Here is a 21,665-nt window from a genome sequence, read left to right on the forward strand (position 1 = left end):
TTGATAGAGAATTGAGAACGAATGAAAGAAACCATTTGGTCTCTAATCTATTCACTAATCAGTGACAATACATTGAACAGAATTGACTTCAGGAAAAAGATTTGTAATAATATTTAGAAGTATTTAACATACACAGGGTACGAGAAATGAGATAGAGATATACTATATAAATATAGCATCATGCCATCTATTGATTTAAGAAATACATTAGTTGCTTAATAGTCATAAATGATTTTCAAACCTTTGATAAAAAATGAACCAAAGATTATGTATACTTCCGTGGTTGAATATGTGTGTGAACTATTTTTTTTCTGCCTGTGATATGACTTCTGTAAACTTTCGTAAATAGATTAATAATTACATAAAAAGTTTAAACCCTGACATAACCTTTTGATTCATCACGTTGTTACTCTGTTTTATCTATCAGAAAATCACAGGCTGATAATTCCGAACATGTACTGTACTCATTAATTAAGACATAACAAATCTTTAGTTATCATTTGTAGCATAAAATCGACATGATACTAAGGTAACTTCATGTGTGAACATTGGATACATTGTCTTCATATAGAATCAACGTTAATCAGATCTAGGTACGTGTAATAACAAATTTGGTGTGTCTTTCTGATCCAGAACAGCATCTCTGGTGGCATCGTTTAGTATGATGTCTCGGACTTCATCTGGTGTAAGGTCTGGGTTTAACCCGAGATGAATGGCAACAACTCCTAAAGCAAAAAGAAAACAATAGCAAAAAATTGTGTAAAACAAAGAAAGTCCATAAATCCTTTATGAAAACATAGAACTATTCACAATGGAGAAACACGGCAGTTTAAACAATAAAGCAAAAGAACATTGTATTTTAGCACCCACCCCCCCCCCTCGCCCTCCGTTTCTTTCCACTGGCGATGTCACTTCCCCACACATCTGCCCCCCAAAGAAATTAAAAATAAAACAAACTGTTAGCAAACTGCTTATACACTAAAGAGCCAGTGTAAGAGAATGTGTAAAAGTAAGTGGGCCTGACATTTCGATCCCGGCAGGATCTTCTTCAGAGGCTGCATGACACTTGTCATTCAGCCTTGTCATTCAGCCTATGAAGAAGATCCTGCTAGGGTCGAAACGTCAGGCCACACATTTACAAGCACAATAATGAACTGTTCAAAAGATTCACAATTAACTCATAATGAGCAGAATAAGGTCGACTGAACCTATTTACCTGCCACGTGTGGTGTTGCCATGCTCGTCCCACTCTTTGAAGTATAAAGGTTATCTCCAAGGTAACTGGCTGATACGATTCTTCTTCCCGGGGCGTAGATGTCCGTACATCCTCCGTAATTGGAGAAATATGCTCGAATATCATCTTCCTGAGACGCCCCAACTGTAATTGACTGCGGTACAGGGATAAAACACAACCAGCATGGTTATTCAAACAGCAATGTGTCCATGGTAACAGATATGCTAATGATGACCTTACATGCATGAACAAGCATTAAAGTATTTAAGGTTGAGTTTCGTATAACTAAACATATACATCACAAAATAGGGATGTAGATGCCTAGAGTCCTAGAAGTGGTATCTTCCCCCCCCCCCGGTATCCCCCCCCCCCCCCTCGGCACATGAAAACTTTGCTTTTAAAATTCAAGGTGATTTCTCATTTTGTATTTTTGTGTTTGTTAATACCCTATGAAAGAGCAAGAATGATCTGGGCTCCAGCAGGGCCTCATCATTGGTACCCCGATGTACCCCAGACTGCAACAGTATACCACAATGCGAAGTAGCCTTCTGCACCTCTACAAGAACTACGTATAGTACTACTTTTCTACGTACCGCCTCATTTCAGTTCTGGTTTAAGTATTGTTCCGTAGGGACACTGTTTGTATTTGCCCAGGTTTACACTCCCTCTTGGAACAAAAAAGGGTATCCCAGAGAAGAAAGTATAATAATATATCGGCCTAGGTAAGTTAGGCCTAGGTAAGTTAGGCCTAGTTTAAATTTGTAGATTTCTCTAGGTATAAAACTTTTTTCTTTTGCAATTCTTTTGCAATGTATTTAGCTTAACAGCTACAGGCTGTTCATTTATGGTAATATTTCTGGTTCTTTCTCATTTGGTTACAGTTAACTTTAGAAGATTGGCTGGTATGATGATGATTGATAATTTATGCAAATTGCAGTTCAAATGTAATCTTTATGCCACCTTTAATGTTACTTCAGGTAATACTACTCTTCTTAAGGACTAATATGCTGCAATATTTGTAGATATTATTATGGCCATGATGGTGATTTACAAAGGTTGTTAAGGAATTAACATGCCTCATAAATCATACCCCTGATCATAGATGCTGATAACGTAACGTGCACCAATAGAAACAAGTAATGTCAAGGCTCAGCCCTTATAGTAATTTTAAATAGGGACGGGCCATCTTGTACTTGAAAAAAATGCTTGAATTTGAAACGGTGCCTACGAGTAAGGTTATGACTATATCGAGGCGACACATTTCTTGCCGAATTAATTACTCCCAACTTAAATTGAACACTAAGGATGTGACGTCAGATAGGTGAACATTTTGGAGTTCTTGAGTATTTAAGGAAGAGAATGCAAGAAAAAAACAATAAGCTTAAAATCAATGGTTTAACGTACCCACGGAGCACGGGCAGGGGATCTGAAGCAAGCATTGTCATCATTGTTCGATGCTGCCGCCACTACTGACACCATGTTGTCATTAAGATATAACACTGCGTCATCTTCGACCCTTGACCCACTTCCGCTCAGTGACATCGACACGACGGCTGGTAGCTGACGGTTTTCAGCCACCCAATCCATACCTAACAAGAGTTATCATAATAATAATGAGAATATCATAGGAACATTACACTATGTAAGTAAATAGAGATTGTAAGTTAGCCTATCCTTCATTATCGCAAATGACTTTTGGCACAAAAATTAAAGTTGTGGAGCGTTTATTTGAGGAATGATCTTTTAAGCATCTCATCAGCGGCTCATCAGTCAAAGTGGCTGGACTACTTACAAACACACATATTACACACACACAAACACTCCATAAGGTCAGTTTCTCTTATTACACCTACCGTTAATAACTCCTGCTTTCGATCCTGAGCCCTGGCATCCCAGTACCCTGACGGAGTGGACAAATGCTTTCTTGGCAACACCATAATTCAAACCTGCAACAGTTCCAGCACAATGCGTGCCGTGGCCCTGACAGTCACCATCTGCGCCCTATACACATGAGAGAAACACTTAGAATAAACTCAAGCGTTGCGTTAATTGGAGGCGAAATATATTCGTAATTGACTACTTGTCATGTATCGGCGATTGGGTTGCAGCAGAAGCTCAGAGGGACAGTGGAGTACGTCACTTTGATTGGAGTGGGCAAAGTTACCTCAAAACGTTTTTTTTTAATATTCTTTGAAACAAAAGGAAAATTCGATTTCCTTAGTTTTTTTCAACAAGAGAGTACCCGGTACTTTATTATAATTTGAAACTTTTAAAAAGAATGCAGTTGTTAAATAAAAGGTGTTTTTTATTAATTGCATAAATGAAAAGGGGTCTTTTTTTTATCACCACAAAAAGGGCACATCAATGGGCACGTTTAAGGGTTTTCACAAACTCAGGAGGTTTCTGGGCCGTCCTTTGTACAGTTCTTGCAAGACCAAAGTTGATATTTTGCTGGCTCAGACACTGTGTTGTATTTCACATTCAAGACTTAAAAGCATTATCCTATGTACTTAAACATAGCAAATTTCATTCACCCCGACGTGTGCGGATAATGAAGGTGTTTCTGTATATTCTTTACGCCTGTGTTTTCATGACTGGGTGTGTAAGAAACAATATGTTGAATGAAGGCTGTCTGCTGCCCTCTAAAGTGCCTTTGATTCTTGTTATTTATGAAAACCGATTTTTGGGGAAGTTACAACTCTTTAGTCAGTGTATTACAGAAAGGCTCAATCATAAGGTCGCCATCTCATTGAGTCGATATTCGATACAAATTAAGGCTAGAAAGATACCCCTTTCAAACGCCACAACCCCCCCCCCCCCCCCAACCATTCGAGGGACTCGTGTAAATTATACCTATCATAACAGTATGTATCTTGATTTGTTTTATTTATTTATTTTAGTTTATTTTTCTCACTTTTACACTATTCCTTATCCTCTAGATAGGCCTAGTTTTGGGCCATGTCAAGTCTTATTAACTACATTTCCATTTTAGATACCTCGAGCTAAACTCGACAGTTACACGCCTACACTGACCGATCAAATATGTAGTATGGACCTCTTACAGGGATAAATGCAATCGTCGGTTACCATGGAAACTCACCGAACTGTTATATTGTAGACAAATGATAGTCACACCTGAGTAGTATATGTGACTATTAACTTTATTTCATCTTCAGGGGCTTCTGTAATTTCCAATTATGAAAATTAACTCATCTCTTGACATGTTCAAACTTACTGACTGCCTAGAGCTCATGTTAACCTTTTGACCTGTATCAACTCCTCCAGAATTTTCAAAATCGACACCTCTGTCTGAAAGTCTTAAAGCGATGTGATTTCTTGGTGATCGTGGCCAACAAGCTATACACGTATACAAAGCGAAGCAAACTACTGCTGCTATTCTGGTATAGGCCCGTAAACGTTGTCGCAAGTAAATAATACTATAGCCTTGCAGTAGGCGCTGCCTGTGAGACCCCCCCCCTCCCCTTCCCCCTTCCCAAGGAACATTATCTTTTACGTTTTTAGTATACTAAATTATCGCTGGTATACTAAGGACGTGATCTCCCTTCCGACTGAAATCTGCCAGGCCGTTGAAAACACTGTCGAAACCTTCAGAGAAAGTGATACATCCAATTCCGACCAACCATATTACTAATGGTTTCTTGTTTCTGTTACCAGTGTATAAATTCAGGGTGTTTGGTTACTTTAAGGTTCCCGGGTAAAATGCCCAATCTCGTCTTTAAACTGACTGATGATTAATGTTCCTAGGGACATATAGCCTAACGTACTATGTAGGGGACCATTTTGATATATAGCACAACATATACTACGTAGGGGATGATATCCCTGCCCCAGACCTATGCCCTGTATACCTAGAAATCAATGATTGGAAACAGCTAATCCGTCCGTCAAATTTCTTTTTGTCAGATTTTGTTGCAATATTTTTTTTTCCTTCCTTTTCCTTTTCTCTTTTTTTTTTCTCATGACAGGTAGGGGTACCTTTCTCCCTTTGATGTTCTTTCTACCGGAGGGTCTTTAGATTTTTTAACTTTTATCATCCTTTGGAGTTTTAAAAGTATCAACCGTTTTGCGTATACCCCCTCGAGAGAGTAGCATAGAAAACACAAATCTTCATCTAATCTGTGCGATTGGTATGGTGTATACATGGAAGGCTTGAACAATTAAGGAAAATGCCGCCATCTCAAATGCTAAAGGGGCGAAACAAGGAAGGGTATGGTGTCGTAGACATCCGAAGACATTTCTCATCAGCACGCAAGGTTAGTGAGTGGATAAATGGGTGGGGAGGGGGTGGGGTCGGGATTATCATTTTTTTTACAAGGAAATTTTGTTGGTAGTCTGCAGCTATCTTTCATTTATATAAACCTTAATAATTTAATTAATTTTATCACGTGACATGCACGACATGTGACGTCAGTAAGAACTTACGACACCATTTTCGATAGCGTCGTGATCTACGAACGCCCTCTTTCCTTCAAACTCTTCGTGAGTTGTACGGATGCCTGTATCAAGCACATACACATGTACCCCAGCTCCATCTCCTGAAAACGGAAAACGAGAGAAATTATAAAGGGTCAACCAGAAGAAAAGAGAGATGAAATTCAATTTTCTCAAGGGAACGATAAGGGGAGGGTTGGGGGGGGGGAGGGGAGGGGAGGGTTGAGGCTACTTGAAGATAGCAATAGTATGCTTCCTACTATTTGAAGATATGTGAACATTAGTTGACTTTCTAGATTATTTGTGGCAATAATGATAGCCTTTTGACCCGAGTTTGTTGTGTTGTGTCTGGTTCACCTTACAATATGCCATTTTATAAACTCATTACCTAAAGTAATTAGACATTATTGTCGTATCATTTAGTACGTTTCATCTCGCAGATCACTGAAGTACCAATTAAATATAATGTTATTAACATATGATAAGGAAATCAATGGTTAATAAATACTGTTTGCCATTTTATTAATACTTACATTAATTAGTCTGCGGTATAATTTACGAAATGATACTCTCTCATTATGTCGAGATATTACTGCAAGTTACAGATTATGTGACTCTTGTCATCTGAGCACACGGAAAGTACAATATCTACCAACCTTACAAATATTCTTAACCCGCCCCCTCACAACACCCCCTCTCCCGTTGATGGTTATTTATATATTCTTTGTGGGGGTGGGGGGGGGAGGTCGGAGTGTATTTCATCTTTGTGTATTATGTGGTTTGTAGAAGTGTCGCCTTTATCAGTTCTAACACATACCACAAGAGTTGTCATTCCCGCTGTTTTGTAGGAACCAACAAACTAGTATCTAACACGCCGGGAAGTAAGTGATATGCCGTATGTGCTGCCCTCTTTATATCTAACTTTTCAAACTAGTTTCTGGAGCCCCCAAATATACCACAGTCCACCGCGCTAAATGCGACCGCAGTTTTGCCTTAGTCGACTCTTTAAGAAGATAGCGCCAACATTTGACGTGTCTTGTTTTTTTCCTTCTCTTTGAACAAGATTTTGAAGTCGACATTTTGACAAGAATCATATTGAGGGATCGAGGAAGAATTAAACGAGTATATGTTTGCCAATGTTCAGGTAAGACCAAGATTTCTTATATGAATAAGTTCAGTGTATGGAAATGGAAACCAGCCGTTTGATAAATTAGATTTGAATGTTTAGGGGGAAAGAAGGTAGAATATAAGGTGTGCGCTGAATTATGATTAAGTCAACTATCTGAAGTCAGAATTTATTACGTTTTAATTAAATATCGCTTTTCAGTTATATAGATAAACAGTAACCTTTGTTTGCATTCGAACATGGCACGTGACTATTAAACTAAAACCTAGACATTTCATTGGGTAAAACGGTATCTTTGTTTATTTCCTGAGCTAATCGCGATCAAAGGAAGCGAATGACATTAGGAAAGATTTTGTAACTTTTTTTGTGGCTGCGTTATGTGAATACTGGATGAGAATTAGAAATTAAGGGAAATAACCAAACATATGTAATTTAATTTATGCAAATGAGAAGAATCGGTCTGCCTTTTAATAATGTGAAGAATTCAGATGAATATACCTTGTCAATAATTAATTAAATAAACGCGAGGAATTTTATTGAAAAATAAATAAACAGACGGAGAAAAATGAAGCAACCTGGAACCGATCTTGTTATTGCAGTGAAAGGTTGTCACATGCATGTAGCAACCACTATCGCATCATTTTAAAATTTATCATTATTTTGTGATTGATCTCGGGAAACCTTTCTAGAAAAATTTAATAACTCCTGGTTTTTACTGACGAAAAACTATCAACCAAACCGACTGATGACGTATTAGGTCACCACATCATCTTGACTGCTGGACACCGGCTACCCACCTCCTCACACCCCCCATGGTGTTATTTTTAGATAAATAGAAAAATAATGTTAGGAGAAATATTGATTGGTTTGAACTGTTGGGTAAACGTTGTAGATTATGTTAATATATAATATGTAAATTTAATATGAATATATTACTTTTAACAAACCAGATCGGCTGGACAGTCTTCGCGAAATATCATTTTTCAGTCTATGAATTGAACTCATAAAGCAAGATTGTTCAACTAAATTTATGATTGTAGCAAATTTAAATATTGTAATTTATTTCTGGTGCTAATCTTTTCAAACTGTATGAGTTATGACAGACCAAAAATTTTCTCCATTTTTTTTGGGGGGGGGGGGGGCTTTTGTGGGACGCTTTTCTCTAGACTGGAATATCGATAGAATAAGAACGGTTTTGTTTTTCCGATAAAAAATTTTACTTTTTAATTTTAACCGATACTCGATACAAGCATATTTTTTAATCTTTTATTAATAAATTAGTCGATTTATTTAATAAACCTGTAATAGGTCTATATTTTTAACAACAGCAAACTATAGTAACACAAGGTTGACAAAATACGTCATTATTTAGATGTTGTTTAGATGTAACTTACAGGACATTGTTACTATCATCAGCGCAATTCACCTATTCGCTCAGAGATCGTTCACGCTGAGATAAAAAGAGTTAGTTTCTGTATTCTCGTGGCGATTCAATTCGTTTGGATATCATGTACACGCTCTTTTCTGTAAACACAAGACATTGATGTAAAATATCATTTTTTTTTCGTGGCTTATCTCACCAATGGGTTTGTATTCGTCGTCCAATGGTAGATACCGCTGATCAATTCTGTCTAATCCCCAGGTTTCCTCCATCCTAACAACTCCATCCTCCTCGATATATTTCACTGCCTCGTGCTCTCGTAACTGAGCGAAAAGAACAATTATCAATAATCAATATTCATATTAATAATAATAATAACACAGAAAAAAAAGTTTTCGATTTTTTATAAATTTTCATGTTTGCTTTTCCATGTAACTTTGATACTGCAAATGACCCCTGGACTTCCAATGAGGTGGAAACGAACCTTAAAAATTTAGTCGGACGAGAATTAATTTACATCAATTTTTTTTAAAATTTTGTGTTTTGTGTTTTAGGGCTATTTATTACTTCTTCATTTTTTATTAAATCCGGCCAATTTTTGTTTAAGCAGTTGCATTTGATAATTTTAACCAACTTAACTCTCTCGTATATTAACTATCTTCTGTCTATTCCTGGTGGTTTTTGTCCGAACGAAATACGGGAGATAATAACAGGTTATTAAGTGGTAATAATTCGTTTTAACCGGGTGCAGCTTGCTTTCCGGTGACCAGTTTTCTTTGTCATGGTGCCTTTATTGTCATATGTATAGTTTTTTTTTTTTAAATTCTTTTTAAGTATATAATGTCCAGATGGGTGACAAACCTGCGACGGCTCACCCATCACTCACTCACAAGAAAATCGTTTGGAGGAGGTTTGGGTGGGTGAACGACCTCCCATTTACGCTGATTGGAGTTTTATTGCTTGAATCCAAGTCACACATATACATAACTAACGAGCGATAACACGATTAGGATCCATCACGGCGGCGTTTATACGCACTGGCATTAGATATTAATAGATACCTTAATGAAACCTCACCGGAACACGAGTCCATTACGCTAATTTACTCCATCAACAATTATTTCACTTTAAACAACACAAGAAAAGGAGTTCAAAAGAAGTTAAGTAGAATAAATTTGGTTTTTAAAGAAAAGGTGTTTTTTTTTAAAAAAAGAATGTATTTCATAGAAACTGAAAGGAAATTTTATTTTAATTCCTCATCTGTTTTCCCTTTTCTGATGGCTGAGGCCTTCCATAAATATTCTCTGACCATCATTTTTTTTGTCGATATAGAAGAAAAAGTCAAACGCAAAAAAAATCAATCATTCCCATTAAATGCCAAAAAAAGAAGGAAGCTATATTTTTCTAGTTTTTGTTGCTCCTTATCGATATTGAAGGATGCAGTTAAATCCAGCAATCACGTGAAAGTTATGGTGATTGATAACTTCAAACTTATGCTACAGCTAACTTCGACATTGTTTTATGACTTATACCCTAATGTACACGTATTGAATTTTACATGTTAATCAAATGGAAATATCTCAAATAACATTTTATCGGGATTTAAACTAAACTGTCGAAAGCAAATCAAGAAATAAAGTCTCCCTCTTTGTCTGTTATTCTTTCAAGCTAGTGCAACATTATATAAATGTCAATATTCAATTATGAATATTCATTTATAGTTATGACTGTAGATAATTTCTAACCAGAGTACCGAGTTTTGCTTGTGGCATTTCTCTTTATGTTAGGCTGATGGCCCTTTAAGCAGAAACCAGTACGAAATGCGTGGCTTTATCCATACCTGAGTGGCAACTCACCCTGTCTACGACTGTTTGCTTTGTAAATGATATTACTAATGGTCACTTTATATAGCTCGTGTTGGTAAGGTCTCCTATAAGTTCATCATTTGACTGCACCCCACATCACCATACACCACCATACACCACCCTACATCACCATACACCACCCTACATCATCTACAACACCACGCACCACCCTACATCACCCTACACCACCCTACATGGCTATGTATAGATTCATCGATATCCACGCGTTTTTACACTTGACCATGTCAAGTTAAAACCCCTGTTCATCGGTAGCGGTCATGTAAGGCTGTGTCACGTGGATAGTTTTATGGAATATCTTCATAAACCAGAAGAATCTTGTTCACTGGTATAGACAATGTATTGCCCATCGTGTATTGACATATTCATTACCTGCATTAGCCAAAAGAACCTTTCGGCGATATGGATCCTGTGTTCACTTACCAAAGGTATCAGATCCTTTCCTATTTCGGCATGGAATCCATTTATTGCTCTTCGGTAGGTCCTCTTCAGGGAGAATGCTGCGCCGTGCGACTTAGCTTGAACTGACATCCTGTTAGCTATAGATGACGCATCGAAGCCGTCCTGTCCAAACGCAAAAACAAATTTCAATCTTCCTTTGGTAAATGAGAAAGCGCATTTTTACCCCTTCCCCACCCCCATTCCCCTACCCCTTTTCGAAAACTGGCTCTCAAGAGCCTGCTGTAACAGGGGATTCTTATACCCTGATACAGAATGGCGTTAGCAACGCCTTAACAATTACCCAGGACAAAATATGTTAATATAATTTATTATTAGGACAGGCAGGTCAGGTAATACTCATGACTTCACCTCAGAGTATCAGTGCAGTTAGCATTTTATAATTTTAATCTCGAAATATTCGTCTGTCAGACTTTGAAAGACGCATAGATTATGTATAATTGAATTCTAATTTGTATGTGTTATAGGTCCATATAAAAAACCTAATAAAAGCTAATGTATTTTGAGAAGATGAATATTGTGGTTTGCAATTTCACTGACCATTATGGTGAAAGAATAATTAATATGACAGGGGTATAGATATTACGATGCCCAAAAAGGCGTAGAACGAAACTTCGGATTGGGTGTGACACACTTGGCTGGGAGTGCAGGGGTCCTGGTTTGGGGGGTATTTGGGTGGGTCCAGGGAAGAAACGACCAGACGCTGCAATAATTACAGATACGCTTCTCACGAAGCAATTTTCAAGGATAAATATACACGAAGGAGTAATGCACCTGAAACGTCTTTTTATAGCAGTGTGGGGGAGGAAATCTCCTAGCCCCACCCCTGTCAACTGGTGGGGTGTTCCCCTTCTACGTGTGTCATTCTCTATGTAGAATTTGTCAAATCTCAAACTACTTCTCACCTTCAAGACGATGATGTACTTGCCATCTATTCTCTCGGCATCTCTGTAGTACGGTGCCAAACCGCTCACTGCCGATACCGTCAATAAAAAACCGATTAAACCGCGCATCGTGTCTGCAATGAGAGAACATACAAGTATTCAAAATCTGAATCGTTTGTGGCCGATGGAATATCCAAAACCGATGAATCTTCTAAATAGTAAAAATAGACTTATTAATATCGGGGAATAATGTACAGATGCTATGAAATATAGAAAGACAAATATTATAGTTATAAAACGATAAAACAGATCTATTTATCCAACCAACCACCCCACCCCTTCAACTCCACCCTCTATCTCTCTTTTACCTTTTCTTAACAAGTTGACCAATATCAAGTATAGGTTATTGTATAATATAATATAACATAGAAATATAATTATTAAAAAGGTGTTTGTGAGCAATTGAGCGTTGTTGAAAAAAAAAAAAAAAAACATTAGAAAACTTAGGATATTGCCTCAATGAAAGTTCTTTATAGCAACATATATAGGCATATGACTGTTCCTTGTTTAACGTAAATTGAAGTAATCTATAGGTTATCGGCCAGATATTGCTTTGAGGTCATAACTATCCATTTTTCATTCCCATAAAGGCCCTTTGGATGGAACTGAAAAAAAGTCATAGAATTTCTTACCATCCAAAACAGTTCCAATAATGAAAACAATCACACTATGTCGACCTATCTCTTATGTTGCACAATATAGGCGTTGTTATATAGGCATTTGTATATGCCTATGTACAGTGTGTAAGGTCGGTATGAGACGTTATCTTTGCTAACGTGAACACGTACTACACCTTATATATAGGAACCTGTCACTTTTATGATCAAAGCTCATTGATCTTTGCACTTTATACAAAAGGCTAGAGGAAGAATCTTTGAAATCTTGATAAAAAATCAAGGATTTGGTTTACCTAAGCTTAATAAACTAATCTGTTTTTGTTTGTTTGTAGAGAGAAATAATTAATCACTGCTAACAATTGAGCTGGGATAACAGCGAGCCAGTAAGATTTTAGTGTTTACACCCATGCATGGGCTAGAGGCTAGCTAACTGTGAAATGATTAACAGACACGTAAGATCGACAACAAAGCTAAAGGAAACAGAAAATCTATGAACCAGTAGAACTATAACTCACAGATTTTAAACGCCCATCGGAATTATAGATAACATCTTCCTCCTCCCTTACCCCTGCCCCCCTTCCCCCCTCGCACCGCTCAACTGGAGAGGGTACGGTGGCGTGTCATTCCCTTCGCCCCTCCCATACCCCCACCTGCCCCTCATCGACCGGTGAGGATTGAGTAACGTGTCAGTCTGGATATCTGGTACTCCGATCACTCTTTTAATCTTTCGGCTCATATTTTGAAACCGTTATAACCAACGGGAGGGATGACTTTGCATAAGAAGCTACTATAAAGCAAACAGATTTGTTCAAGTCATGCGCTATATTTGCATATTAAACTTTATCTTTGATGGCTGATTAAATAAATTTGTATCTTTGAACTTGTAGCCTATATCCAGTAAGTCATAGATCTGTTGGTGTTTTCGGGTCGTTTCTGGTATACTGCTGACCCGAATGATTAGGATAGATTGATTTAGTTTTAGTATGGATTGGAAAGCCAACTGGACGTTCATTCGAAACGCTAGTTGATCGTGACACAATGTTGCTTGCGTTGGTGTCACCATGGAAGCAATACGCACATGGACATCTAAACGTTATCAAATACCAAAAAATACATTGTGCATGTTTACGGATATCGACAGACTTGCTAACCGACGATCAGGAAGAAATAGTCTATATAACTTCTTATATAACTTATATAACAATGACGAATTTGATATTTATATATATAAATATATAAATATATATATATATATATATATATAAATATATTTATATATATATATAATATATTATATATATTTATATTTATATATATTTATATTTATGTGTATGTGTTATGTGTATATATATAAATAAATTGTTATGTGTTATGTGTATATATATAATATATATATATATATAATATATATATATAAATATATATATAAATATATATATGTAATATATTATATGTATTTATATATATTTATGTGTATGTGTTATGTATATATATATATAAATAAATTGTTATGTGTTATGTGTATATATATAACTTGTATTTAAACTGTTTGAGAACTAAATCAATCCTATCTGTATGATGATAAACTGTAAGTTTACATCTATAGCCTGAAATAAACATAATCATACTAAAAATGTTATTTGATCTGTTTCCCCCAAAATTGCAGGCAGTTAATTGAAGTATACGCACGGTTGTATATAGCCTTTATAAGGCAGTATATGCATGTTTTATTATATTATCTGTGATTCATGCTGTAACGCTTTTATATTATGACGTTATATAGATATGTTATGACATTAACGTTCTAAAATTAAGTAAGATATGTCACCTAAATAAAATCAAATCTAATACAACTATACTTAAAGAGAGTCTATCACTATTCCATGACGGATAGCATATAGAACTATATAGGCAGTGAATTACCACAACACAATACATGGCGACAAATCGTATGGGAATTAATCACGTTGACAATGAACGACTCGAGATTGATTGTCAACTAATTACTTTCAAACGACTGTTTGATGACGTCTACGTTTTTATGTGACAGTCTATATAAGCTCTTCATTTCCACCGTCATTGTACATAGCGTCATGATCTTGCCGTCGTTTGTCAGGGTAGAACAGAAACCTCCCGCGCGTGTTTTTTTCGTTTCTTCCTGTTTGTTTGCGATTCATTCACCTGTTTTTCCTTCCACCCTCCGATCCTTGCCCTAAGTCTCCCTTGATCTACTATTTATACAAACAAGACATTTTATCGGTCTCCAAAGTTCATTTTCAACCGTTATTTACGACGACAATATATTTATCAAGATGAGCATTTGTAGTTTTGTTACAGCCGTTTCCTTCATTACTCCCATGAGAATGTTAGAGCGTTCAACCAATGATTTTCTGCTCAATTGACGGGCCTCATATACTACCCGTCCCCGTCAAAAACTACAATGGCCGTTGTCTTAACCGGCTAACTCCCCGGCGTCTTCCCATCACCAGAACGTCGCCACCTCGCTTGCAAATTTCATCACAATTATGATCCAATCAGCTAAACCGTGTTGAAAGCCTATTCCGTGCAATTTCTCCCCTAGGAGTCATTGCGCTAATGGTCCCGTGGGCATGCGTACACCGCATTCGTCCCAGCCATTCCACTGGGCGGCAGCTGTCCTGGTAAGCCAGATGGTTAGCTTATTTAGAGGGAAAAATACCCGGCAGACTGGAACCATTTTTAAGACCTTCTGTAATCGGTAAACAGTTGGTGCAATAACACGTTCCCGATGAGAGGATGTATGTAGCTTACTGGGAATTATCATGTGTCCCATAACGAAGATAGGAGCGAAAAAACGATAAACAAATATTAAACGGGGAAATAATCAAGCGAGCCAAAAAAAAAAAAAAAAGTTATAATAAGCTTTGATTGACGATCGATTTGGTATAGCTTTGACAAAGGATCCCACAACAATTTAGTTAATTATTGAATTCATAACCCCCCCTTCTCGGTTCATTGCCTTTGATTTAGGAAAACATGTTTAACATACCAATTCTAATTAAAGTTCCTACACACATGTTCGTTTCACATTTTAATGTTCTTTTCATTCTCTGACTTAAAGGAACACAATGAAAGCGACTAATAGGTACAAATTGGAAAAAAATCAACATTGTATCAATACATCAGTCGTATATATATATAGTTAGCACGAACAGGTTTTAGTTTGTTGCATTTTTCGCTGGTTGTTTGTCTGTTTCTTGTGCAGTAAGTGTCGAATTAATAAAGAAGATTAATATATGAACAACACTTAACTAACGTTTCATCTATAATTCATTAAATATTGATTATTGTAGTTTGCTTCTTTTTTTGTGTTTTTCGTTCTAATCAACAAACACAAAATTCGTTGAAAGGGTGAAGATAGAATAGTTGGCGCTTATATCATCATGTTTATTCGTGCAGAACTCATCATAACTAAATCACTACTTTGTTGAAGGGTGTGTGCAGGTCGGTCACGTGGTAAGGATAGAGAAAGATGGGTTGCTAGCCGGAAGTAGCGATTAAATTCAGCTGAAGCATCTTATTCGGATTCTCCGTTTCTTTCGGCTTCATTTCAACACAGTTTAATGATTCGTCTCAACGTTAAACAACTTCTACACATAATTTCCTCCGTGTACGAGTGCTTGTGTCATCACGTGATCTCTTTTAAAAAGTGATTATTCAAGTGCATGGGAAGCTACGAATGGTAACTCAAGTATATTTGAGAACAAAAAGTAAGCACCCTAGGATATACCGGTACCGTAAGAAACTGATTCCTGCTTAATTTTGTATCTTCTTTTTGTATGGGGGGGGGGGGGGGCGGGGGGTATTCTTTAAGTACGGTCCTTTAGTTCTCTCATGACGTCATAATGTTATCACAACCGTCAATACTTTGTCTTTTCATTGTTAATTTGATATCAGACAACCAATGATATGTAAACCTGCAATAAGAAGTCAAACAACGATATCTTTATTTAATGCCTATGACACTCCTCTAATGCACAACTACAGACTTCGTCAGTAATTGTTAAATATTTTATATGCGGATAACATTTACGAAGGATTTACATACTTTATTCACAAAGGTTATCTTCAGACAGTATATCCCACTAAAATAATGTGTCAACCCACAATCTAAAAATTTTTGGACTCAAAATGTTTTAGTAAAGCATACTGGTATATATATAGACGCATTCTTCAATTTCGAAAACTAACAGGCGACTTCGCATACTGCTCTGGTCACTGCAACTCCGTATACTAGTTGCAGTGTTATCACATGGACCTTGACCTCATTACCGTCAGTAAGCCAATAACAATTAGCCCACGAAAAGGGGAAATTAAGAAGCAATTTCTATGGTTATTGTAAAGGGCCATTGTCCGGTGGCTATTTTAGACGGTATTCGATTCGGTTACAGTTGGCATACACCGGTATCGCTTTCGAGGGGCTTATCTTTTCTGATACCGTAAATTAATACCTGGATCCTAAGGCGACTCTCTTTGTTGTGAACACCCATATAAATATTTCATATTTAATCCTTCTTTCATGTCATCTCTTAATGACTGTGGGCTATATCAGTCTCCGCTAATCTTCCCTAGCTGCAGCCAGACGCCGACACACACCACTGATACCCACCACCCTCACGTGTCAAGACTCTCTTATCCATAACCATTGGGACCGATCTCTATAGATTTCAAAACAGTTACATTTTTTTTACGGTTTCGTTAATTCAATTGACAATTTGTTCCACAAACAAATTTCGATTGAAGTTTTTCTAATAACATGCCCCAAGCGCCCTGCAGTTTCGTTGTATACAGCTAAGGTTCATATAATCACCATCCGCGAGCGCGAGTGATTCTGTGCACGAGAAGGAAACAAAAACGGATTTAAAATTCCTTAAAGATGAAGTCTCCAAAAAAACAAGGGTATATATAGTTTGAATAATATTTTGTGATCTTCAGCCAAAAGATTTGGACCCTGCTTATCACATCTGCCAGTGCATTTGTTTTTTTTATATTGAATCGATGGTTCCCTTTCGCAGGGACTAGTAGAAAATTTGAAAACAATTCTTCCATTACTCAAACTTATTTAATTTTATGTATAAATGCCGGCCACGAGCCCCGTATCGCGTCAGTACAGTATTTTCTCTGTATAATGTATGTATGTATATGTATGTATATTAGATCCTCCTGCAAGCAGGAACTCACGAAGAAGCCTAATTGGCTTATCAAAGCCGCAAGCTGACCGAAGTCAGTCTCTCACATTCATATTTAACTTCCATGATTATGAATTGTTAATTGTCAACAACTCTGTAACTGGACGACATACATTAATCTGGGAGTGACTCGAACCGGGGACCTTATGCAAATCTTACGAAATTCACTTTCTCTCCTGATAATAAAAATAAAATCATTATAGACAGTATAAAAGGTAGAATAAAGCCACATTCATTGTAAAACTGAAACTATAGGTGATAATTAACCCACTCTTTATGAAAAATTGTTAATGATTATTAAAAACAACAGCCCAACTCGTTATAAACCTGGTATCAAATATGCATGCACAAAGCAATGCCCAACTCGTTTTAAATGTGGTAACAAGTTGTAACAAAATATGATCTGATCCGGTATAGACCTGATACAGCAGACAGGACTTTGAACAGTATAACCCGTATATACTCATTATAACACCGATAACAAGTAGGCCTATACGAAATAGCCAAACTCGTTATAAAACTGGTACCTTAACAAGTATACTCATTATCAAATTGATACCAGTATGATATGTATACCCAAACTCGTTATCACAATATAGGATTTTAAATTATAACCAGTAACTTACGATTTCCATTTAAATTCTGACAGATTTGTCACCTGGCATTGTGATGATTCAATACATGCTGAGACTGCGAACACAGCTTAATGTCATCAATATTAACCCCTCCCCCACACACACATCCATACATACATGCACACATGCTATATATGCTCACGTACATACATGCACCCCTCTTAAGATGTTACGGTAACCTTTCAAATGATTCAACCTATACTCAATACATCACTGATGAGTTATAACGTTAGGCACACGATGCTATTTATTAATCCTGCAGTGCTGAATTATTACATACATGTAGTAGGCGATTGTAAGTTCTGTCTCCCCTGAACCCGTAGGGTTAGCTAATTCTTAAATATTTTTCAAATCATCCCGTTTACAAGAAAAGTTTTCCCATGAAAACAAATGATGTGGACAATAATTTAGTGTGGAAGAGGGGTACACGAGAGACAGTAAAAGAAGGTTAACTTTACCGTAAGTTTTGAAAGACGCCATCAAAGAGATTGCAGTTTGTGGGTGATCCCCCCCCCCCTTGGTCGGACCTTGGCTTCAACGCTATAGTTTCATACGCACCAAGTTAATAAGAATAAACAAAATGTCTTTTTCATTTGTGACGTAGTCATCGCTTTCATGACTTTTAATGTAACAGAAAGAGTTCGTGCATGCTTACAAAATGATGTCACAAACAAATAGCTGAGTTTTGGATATTTCGTTAGGTTTTCATGATTTTTAATGTAACAGAAAGATTTCATGCATGCTTGCAAAATGATGCCACATGCAAATAGCTGAATTTTGGATATTTCGTTAGGTTACTATATTACTGTATATTTTCTGATCATGGTTTCTGCGATTGTCTTTACATTTGATGACGTCACTCACCAGCACAAAATAGCAACCACTGGTATGCATAGCTTTCAAATGTTCCATGCCCCGTATGTAAGGCTGTTTTTTTTAGACTAAGCCAGGGGTCGGAAACGGGACGGGTATAGTCATTTCAATGTCATGTAGCTATTATGAACTGGAGTAACTCAATGTCTTCTAAATAGAACGATGAAGCACAGGTCCCTTTAAAGGGCTCAATTTTCTGGGTAGTTGTCATTAAGATTGACTTATTAACTGTTTACAATCAATAACAGAACATTATAATGAATTTACTTCAGTTAAATCTTGGAGATGTTCACAAACAAGGGCATACGGGATGATCAGTATGTCAAAGGTCACCGTAGTAATAGACTTGATCAGTCGTTGCTTTAAATCTCTACGACAGCCACCTGACCTCGTATAACGGTAGCCGGGTGGAAAAAAAAAACTTTCCTGTACAAAACTTGACAACATACCGGCGGTAGGGTAAGGGTGGGGGACAAGAACATCTCCTCTTTAAGTTAGGGTAAGACAAGCAACTCACCTCTTTAAGTTAGGAATTAACGCTAGAAGCGACTTAAGCGTCCCGCTGAATTTCCCTCACAATAGCGAAAACATGAACAAAGAACCAAGCGGCAGTTGATTCTTTCATAGATTTGGTAAAAGTCCTCCTTAAGTCGGACTCGGTTTGAACTTGCATACATATTGTATTTCTGGGGCCTTTGTCACTCAACACGTCATGTAGAAATTGGAACAAAGCGCCGCTGCTGTTATGCCTTCCGCTCAACTCAATAGGCAAAATTATGATATCAATTCTTAAATATTATAAGTAATGGCCTTAATGATCTCCCTTAGTTAACATAAAAATCGTCGACGAATGTGTTTGTTACTAAGTAATGTTTTTTTTTTTCTTCTTCAATATTTTGTAGATTGTTTTGAAGCTAAATTTTTCAGAATCTTGATCTTCTTACGAAGACCCCAACTGTGTGATAAAACTAACACAAAACAAGACGTAGGCTGTAATATTATAAGTGTGATTATGAAATGGTTGTTTAAAAAATCATTAAATTCACAAAACTTAAATCCACAAATCTCTAAGGCAACAAAAATCGGTCTATTGCCGAAGTTAGTTCTTCATTATAAACCTGCGCATTTATAATTCAAAAGTAACATACATTAGCTTATGCATTACTCACAACGGCACATGTACGATCGCGTGGAATCATTCATTTCTCTTGCCGGGATATATTCTTAGTTTTACATTAGTATTTGAAGAAAGCTTGTTTAAGCTGATTTGGGACTGGCAGTATATATAGGAGGACACTAGGCGTTTCTGCAGGAGGTGATTTAAAGGTGGGGGGGGGGGTGGGGGTAGCGTTTAAAAAATATTCTGTACAACGACAAGCAAATTACATCTAGGTTAAAATGGTGAAAAGGAAATTTAAGAATCAAATTTGACAACAGATAGTGAATAGTGAGGTTTGTCGATGTAGGGGAGATGTAGATATTTTAGTTACGTACACCATAGGGCACTTTCCATTTCTGCGTTGGTAATTTCAACTCACAAGTTCGTAGCTACAGGTATATAATAGATGGAATTGTATGTATACTCACCAAATGTATTTTCTTTCATTGTTATCCCCAATTCGAACATGCTTTTAAATGCCGCAATACTCCCATAAATTATAGTATACGTACGCATGCCAAATAAACAAGTAAATAAATGAATGAATTAATGAATTAATAAATGAATGAATGAATGAATGAATGACCCTATGACGTCATAATGAATAATGGTTTAACTGTATCTATTTTATCGACTCTATTGTTAAACACGCGTCTTTATTGTTTCTTCTGGCTCTGTTGTTTAAATGCCTATATTTTATTTATTGTCAATTGTCTTCATGTCTATACCGGTAGGCTATCTATATATAATCCATAGAAAGTATCTTTATTGTATCTTTTGTCTAATAGTTTAACTGTATCTATATTAGCGACTCTATTGTTAAACACGCGTCTTTATTGTTTCTTCTGGCTCTGTTGTTTAAATATCTCTGTGTTCTCTATTCTATAATTTATGGTGTCTATATTGTCTCCAAACGTTACTATTTTCAAGTATAAGACTATAAAGTTGAATTGTCTGCTGGTTGGTATTGCAGCAGTATATCCCTTTACATCAAATCCAGCAAAATGATGTAACGATATAGACTATTGGGGAGGGGGGGGGGGGGGTTTCATGGTGAGATGTAACCAACTCACAGATCTGAATTAACTTAAATTACTGCGAGTTCGCTTTTATTTATCCATCATCATTGTCCACATTTTTTACCCCGTATTTTTCGATATTCATATTTCCCATTTTACTGGTATGTCTTTTTAGTATTATCATTTTCATATCATTATCAATATCAATAATATGCATATCAATAATATCTATATCAATAATATCAATATCAAGAATATCAATATCAAGAATATCAATATCAATAATAAAAATAATAATTAATTTCCTGTTATCTAGCTTTTTTTCATCTGCCTGCATGCTTGTTGTCACTTGTCAGTCTTCTTTTGGAAGCGGTGTTTAGATTTTTTTCACATATTATTTATTTTTTCTTATTTCTCTTACTCTTTAATTTCCAAAACAAAATAGTATAACATCGGACAGACACATTATATAAACAAATTTTAATAACACAGACATAGCAATTAAGATTATGACTAACTTTAAGGTAAAAATACAAGAAAAAGTTAATTTATACAAATGTGAATATTAAGACTCAAAACAAGCCAAGGCTGAAAACTCACCCAACCACATTGTCTTTCTATTTTCTTCTTCCCGTAGTGTATGAGATGAAACACT

At 36.5% G+C, this 21,665-nt stretch overlaps 2 protein-coding genes across 2 annotated transcripts in view; one reads left to right on the plus strand and one right to left on the minus strand.

Moving 5' to 3' along the window:
* Positions 1–167: 167 nt before the first annotated feature.
* On the minus strand, positions 168–12,271 carry LOC139967533 (aqualysin-1-like). Its single transcript, XM_071971435.1, has 9 exons — positions 12,112–12,271; positions 11,441–11,553; positions 10,500–10,640; positions 8,393–8,516; positions 5,678–5,790; positions 3,088–3,235; positions 2,639–2,823; positions 1,217–1,388; positions 168–725 (listed from the first exon to the last, which is right to left on the minus strand). Exons 2-9 carry the CDS (start codon positions 11,546–11,548, stop codon positions 580–582), a joined length of 1,137 nt encoding a protein of 378 aa, XP_071827536.1. The 5' UTR covers positions 11,549–11,553; positions 12,112–12,271; the 3' UTR covers positions 168–579.
* LOC139967539 (uncharacterized) overlaps positions 5,268–21,665 on the plus strand; it is a 48,849-nt gene continuing 32,451 nt past the window's right edge. Inside the window, exons 1-2 of the mRNA XM_071971445.1 lie at positions 5,268–5,508; positions 6,750–6,830. The gene's annotated coding sequence lies outside the window, so the exon portion shown is untranslated. The remainder of the gene's footprint in view (positions 5,509–6,749; positions 6,831–21,665) is intronic.

Source organism: Apostichopus japonicus, chromosome 5 (genome assembly GCF_037975245.1).
Source record: "Apostichopus japonicus isolate 1M-3 chromosome 5, ASM3797524v1, whole genome shotgun sequence".
NCBI lineage: Eukaryota > Metazoa > Echinodermata > Holothuroidea > Aspidochirotida > Stichopodidae > Apostichopus > Apostichopus japonicus.

Excerpts from the sequence above, each read along its gene's own strand:
- LOC139967533 (XM_071971435.1), bottom strand. The coding sequence starts at position 11,548 with ATGCGCGGTTTAATCGGTTTTTTATTGACGGTATCGGCAGTGAGCGGT. Across the intron at positions 10,641-11,440 it reads AGTACATCATCGTCTTGAAG|GACGGCTTCGATGCGTCATC; the intron begins GTGAGAAGTAGT and ends GCGTTTGGACAG. Across the intron at positions 1,389-2,638 it reads CCCCTGCCCGTGCTCCGTGG|TCAATTACAGTTGGGGCGTC; the intron begins GTACGTTAAACC and ends CCTGTACCGCAG.